Genomic DNA, 6000 nt, shown 5'->3' with positions numbered 1-6000 from the left:
TTGTAATGTTTGGTTGATTCCATTTTTTCAATATTCGTGTCGATTGGGAAGGGAAATGAGAAGGCATATGGTGCCCCACTGGTTGACAGCAACTAAGACATAGTTGAGTTATAATGTTGATCCTACTCGCATGGCAACATTTTGGAAATGGCTATGGGCCATGCAAATTCAAAGAAGATTATTGTATTTAGATGGTTGCTTGTTCATTATGCGGTTCCTGTTATGGTTTGGATGTATTGTCAAGATGTAAATAAGATGTGTGATTTGTGTGGGTTAGAAACAGAGTCTCTTGATTGTGTATTGTGGTCATATATGGCAACTAAATTGGTTTGGAAATTGTTTTTTGTGTCTCTTGCATGAGATATATGGCTCTAGAGTATATAAATGGGGGCAATGATGTGGGCAGATATCAAGGGTGAACGATAAGATTATGAAAAAGAAAATGTTAACTTTGCATTGTATACGAGAGGTCGATATGTCGCGGAAGTGTCGCTAGGTATGTCTATTAATTCAGTACAGGATTGTGTGGTTCGGGAGATGATTAGTTCAATAGTTTTATGGATTTTGTGGACTAGTAGATATCAAGGGATATTTCAAGAAATTCAGTGGAATGTTGTGAATGTAGTCAAGGAGACTTGGTTGACTTTGGTGCATACACGGAAAGGAGAATATGATGCTATCAAGGGTGATTTAGATATAGTCTTTTGAAAGCAAGAGGTTTTTAAGAAGAGATGGGAAATGATGAATGCCTTTTGCATGGTTAATGGTTGTATATGTTGGAGGTATCAGCCACCTCTCTAGGTATTTCCTCCATCGACATGAGGCACTATTCATATATAATTAAAATCACTTTAGACATAATATAAACCATTGTTGGAAAATAATTATTATTATTATTATTGTGGAATTTCTCCTGGCTTTGAGATTTCCCATTAGTAATATTTATATATAATGCTAAAAAAATGTGTGATTGATTTCTTTTTTGGGACCATCATATATTACTTACTCGTGGGAAACTTCATTTTGAGGTAAAAACCCACAAAAAATAAAGCATACAGAAAATATCAGTACGCGCTCAAAGTAAGGCTGAAATCTCAGTAGAGTGATTTCTTTTCCCAGTTTTGCAATAAGAAAAGGTAAACTTTCACTTTATAACATTAAAAACAAGAAAGATTACACTCCTTGTCTACCTTGGCACACCTAACCATTTCCATTCAATAAAACGGTAAATGGTGAGAAGTTGGCAATCATTAAATACTCTACCCAACCAGCATCTAACCAAAGAAAATTATCATGACGCAATATTATACGAGGTATAACTTAATCAAGTGTCCATGGAAAAAGCACTTGGCCTAGTGTAAATAGTTCGTGGTACTTCAATACTGTAATCTATGTGTTTATTTAATTTGAGAGTACATATTGCCTTTATATACATTATTTTCCTGTGTTGGGATGATTCATTTACACTTCATTCAGTTGCTTATCTATTTTCTTGGTGTAATAAACACGATGTTGGATAGGTCATTTAAATTTATGAGCGAATCCTAGATCATGCATGGTTGGCCACGACATTGTTACATTTGGGTAGATATACATTTAGGAGACATCAAAGCAATATTCTCAACTACCTCACATCCGTAGCATACATATATTGACGTATCTTCCATTAGGATGAATCCAAGATCAAGCATTTGTAGATGTTAAGTTCTCTCCACAAACTTTGTAACCTAGTGTTCAAAGCATATTCTTAGTAAATCAATATAGTCTACAACATAATCCAATTTCATTTCAAATTCTTTGAGAAACCCTACAAGTTTATCATCCCATGGAGTTTCTAAGGAACATAGATATGATGGTTTCATCATTGCTTTCAATCCCTCGAGAGATTATGATACCGGTGAGCCTAATCATTACCATGTTTTTATGGTGGTTGTTTGGCCCTCCACGTGCCCTACCTTTCATAGGGACAGCAATCCCCTTGTTTCGAAACATCCACCGATTGCATGACTTTGTAGCCGAGATAATGTACGATGAAGATGACCTAACGTTCTCAACCAAAATCTTCGGGATGGAGTTCCACACGACGGCTGACCCACTTGTCATAGAGCACATGCTGAAGACCAACTTTCCCAACTATAGCAAAGGCTTTAGGTTTCACATGGTCATGGAAGACATGTTAGGGGACAGCATCTTTAATACGGACGGAGACCAATGGAAGTTCCAAAGGAAGATGACAATCAATGGCTTCTCGGCACATTCTCTTAAGACCTTCATCCTCCGCACTGTCCAGAATGAGGTCACGAATCGCCTTGTCCCAGTCTTGAAAGAAGCATGCTCATCGTCTCCGGCAATGAGTATAGATTTACAAGACATCTTTATGAAATTTGCTTTTGATAATGTGTGCCAAGTGACCCTGGGTGTAGACCCAGCCTGTCTAGACTTGTCTTTAGAGAATGGGCCTCTAGTGCAGGCGTTTGATGACGCCTCGGAGCTCATCCTCAAGAGGTTCTTCTTGCCCAACTGGCTATGGAAGTTCGCCAGGGCCATGAATGTGGGCCCCGAGAGGAAGCTCTCCGAAGCCCTACATGTGGTGCATAGCTTCGCCATGAATGTGATCGCAAGGCGGAAAAAAGAACACCTGATGAAGGATAGGCAAGAAGCATGTGATCTTTTATCAAGATTAATGAGTATGGTGCAATTTAATGAGACAGATAAGAAAGTGGGAGAAGACAAGAAGCAATATGCTGGTGATTACGAGAAGCTATATCTGTCAGAGGATCGGAAGAAAGATGAGTTCCTTCGTGACACTAGCATTAGCTTCATGGTAGCTGGGAGGGATTCCTCCTCTGTTGGGTTGACTTGGTTCTTCTGGTTGCTTATCAAACACCCTCATATAGAAGAAAAAATCTATGACGAGGTAACTAGAGTGCTGCAAATGCGGAAGAAGCCTTCCCTGGAGGAGTCGGCAAAGAAGAAGAAGAATCACAGTGCAAAAATAGCTCCTGATCCCTGCGATGGTCTTCATGGCGATGCGGAATCGAAGAAGATGATGACGGTAACAGAGCCTGGTCAAGATGGTGAACAAGGTAAGCAATGTAAGCAAGGTGAGGTGAAGCTTGGTCATAGGGTTCATTTGGATGTGGTGCATGAATTTGGTCAAGCAAACCATGTAGAAGATGAGAAGGAGTGTGGCCAAGTCAAGAAGCATATAATTATTGAGGATGAGTGTAGTCAAGCCTTGTATGGTCAAGGTATGTATGTGGGTGGGGAGAAATCAGGCCAAGCTAAGAGTGGCCATTTTGAGCATGATTTAGCTGGGGATAAGTTTGGTGATGAGTCCACGCAAGTTAAGCGAAGTGAGAAGTCTAGTGTGAATGAATATGATGGAGTGTACAACATTGGTCAAGAGCATAGTCAAGATATGCAAAGTGAAGACGAGGAAGAAGAGGAAGAAGAGTTCACATATGATGAGCTGAAGGGGATGACTTATCTCCATGCTGCCATACACGAAGGGCTAAGATTGTATCCTCCCGTGCCTCATGACATAAAGCTCGTGGAGGAGGCGGATGTGCTACCCAACGGGACCAAAGTCGCCAAGAAAACACACCTGATATACAATGCGTATGCCGTGGCACGAATGGACAAAATATGGGGCTCCGACTGCCATGAGTTCAAACCTGAACGATGGCTCGAAAAGACTGACACAATCGCGGGTGACGAGGACAATGTAGGCACGTTTGTGCAAGTAAGTCCATACAAGTTCCCGGTGTTCCAAGGAGGCCCGCGCACATGTATAGGTAAGGATATGGCCATCCTCCAGATGAAGTGTGCGGCAGCTGCCATCATCCGCCGCTTCCGAATCTCGCTCGCCCACCCAGACTTCGAACCCTACTATGGCATTGCCATCACTCTCAAAATGTTGGAGGGACTTCCTGTCAATGTCCGTCGCCGCTCCTCTTCTTCAACTTCCATGTTACCCATGACCAAAACTAGCGAGGTCAATGTCAAGGCTAGGCGATCTATAAACTTCCCTAGGATCCCTTAGAGCACACCAACTTTAAGTTTGCACGCATACTCCAAATCTCTCTCTCTCTCTCTAAGATCGCTATTAGGGTTCTTCCAATGAAACTTAAGGAAAATCTTTAAATGTCGCTAGCCTCGGACAAGATCCCTTGAAGTTAACATTTATGTGTTGTCTAAATTTCGCGAATATTCATTTGGCCTCCTCAAATTTAACTTATGCTCTATCCCTTGCATGCCCTTTTGTTGGATAAAGAATTCCATTCAGCTCTTTTTATAAGCCTCTTTGTTTTTTTACTAGTACTCCCACCCTAAAGTGACACTCCTATTTGTATTAGCACAATCTAAAGAGACTGTCCTATTTTGTATCACTAACTCATAAAGAGGCAATCTAATGAGCCTTATTTGAAAAGTTTTTGTAAAATTTGTATGTTTTATTTTTTATGAGTAACTGTAAAACTACTCTCTCTCTCTCTCTCTCTCTCTCTCTCTCTCTCTCTCTCTCTCTCTCTTGGGTGTTTTGCTTTTTATTATATTGGGCACATTAATTTACAAAGTCATGAAGCCATAATTTGTGTATTGATTTATTGGGCATCAAGCAATATCTTGGTCTGCTACATCATTGTTTCTTAGAGAAATGTCTTCTCAATAGAATCTGGTATCTAATTCAGCTTGACTAGTAGTGGCATGCCTTAATTCAAATTTTCTTGGAGAATGGATTTTTTATTACTATAATAATTCCAAGTCCCTCGAAAAGGAACTTCACACATGCCCCATCATTTCATTCCTTGTTCTTTTCTCCTAATGAGTCCTAGTTTTATTTCAGATATTTTTCTCGAACTTAACTAATTGATAATTGTTGATTTGACATATTGATGTGAAAATGACAAATTAATGCACTCCCGCTAATTACATTGAGAACAATAAAACAAACAAAATTAATGATCTTACATGGGCTCCACATTATACGTCAAAGGCAAACTCGGTTCCTTTATTGACATACTAGGAGTATATCTAATCAAGTATTCATAAAGAATATTTTCTTCTTTAGGTAAAATCATGATGTAGACATGCATGGACATTCAATCTACACAAAGAAAATTGACATGCTATGATTGGGTCGTTGCATATGAGTTATCTTGAGTATCTCCTATGTATAAGTGTTTCTCAACTTGACATTACTCTTGATAGACAACCATCAATTATAGATGTCCAACTACCCTTGTAATCTCTCAATGCGTCAACTGGTGGATACGAATTTATAGGTTAAAAAAACAATGACAAATTCTAGGGTCTATTGTTCTCCGATTACAAAGAACTTTATCAAAAATAGGAATGTGATGAGACTCGTGATCATTGAAGTGGTAGGTAGACTTGAGTACTTTATCAACCTCTAAATGCCTTGGCTTTATCGCATTTTATATCTATTTATTGCCTTAATCATAATTTGACCTTAATGTTTTCAATACAAACTTTAGGGGGTCAATATCTAAATGTTCACAAACACTAGTACCTATTCTAATATTGACAAACTATTTACCAACGGATTCTTGTCTATGGGTGATTTTTATTGATAAAATCAATCCACAAAGTGTTCTGATTTTCACCAATGTGCTACATAGGAGCCCATCTAAAGAGTAGAGATCCAATTGTACCAAGTCAAATTGTCAATGTAAAAAAAGTAGGTTTTCTACATGGCTTAAATAATTCAACAATTTACATTAAATGGACATATGAATCAAAATATCCTAGCCAAGAAATATCTTTTCAATAACAACATTTTTTCTTTCACATAAAAATTCAAAGTAATGCATTGGTCAAAGCTTGCAAGAGAACATGATTTCCAAGTGCATCCATTTAATTTTTTATAGAATGTATGCGTTTGATCACCCAAAAGACGTTTTTTGGACAGTGTGTAATGAATCTAGTTTAATCATATTAACAATAGAATATTGCAATCCTCTTGTTCCCCATAGCTCC

The 6000-nt window shown here is 38.6% G+C and overlaps 1 protein-coding gene across 1 annotated transcript; it reads left to right on the top strand.

The window, feature by feature from the left end:
- The first annotated feature begins 1673 nt into the window (after nucleotides 1-1673).
- LOC147863608 (cytochrome P450 94A2-like) lies at nucleotides 1674-4492 on the top strand. The gene has a single exon (XM_087319831.1). The coding sequence runs from the start codon at nucleotides 1826-1828 to the stop codon at nucleotides 4043-4045; it is 2220 nt and encodes a 739-aa protein (XP_087175957.1). The 5' UTR covers nucleotides 1674-1825; the 3' UTR covers nucleotides 4046-4492.
- Nucleotides 4493-6000: the final 1508 nt, after the last annotated feature.

The sequence above is a fragment of the Azolla caroliniana genome, unplaced genomic scaffold (assembly GCF_043228905.1).
Source record: "Azolla caroliniana isolate FFs.n. ecotype wild unplaced genomic scaffold, voAzoCaro1.0.p SCAF_5, whole genome shotgun sequence".
In the NCBI taxonomy this organism is placed as follows: Eukaryota; Viridiplantae; Streptophyta; class Polypodiopsida; order Salviniales; family Salviniaceae; genus Azolla; species Azolla caroliniana.
This window is presented reverse-complemented; position numbering and strand designations above follow the sequence as displayed.

Excerpts from the sequence above, each read along its gene's own strand:
- LOC147863608 (XM_087319831.1), top strand. The coding sequence starts at position 1,826 with ATGGAGTTTCTAAGGAACATAGATATGATGGTTTCATCATTGCTTTCA.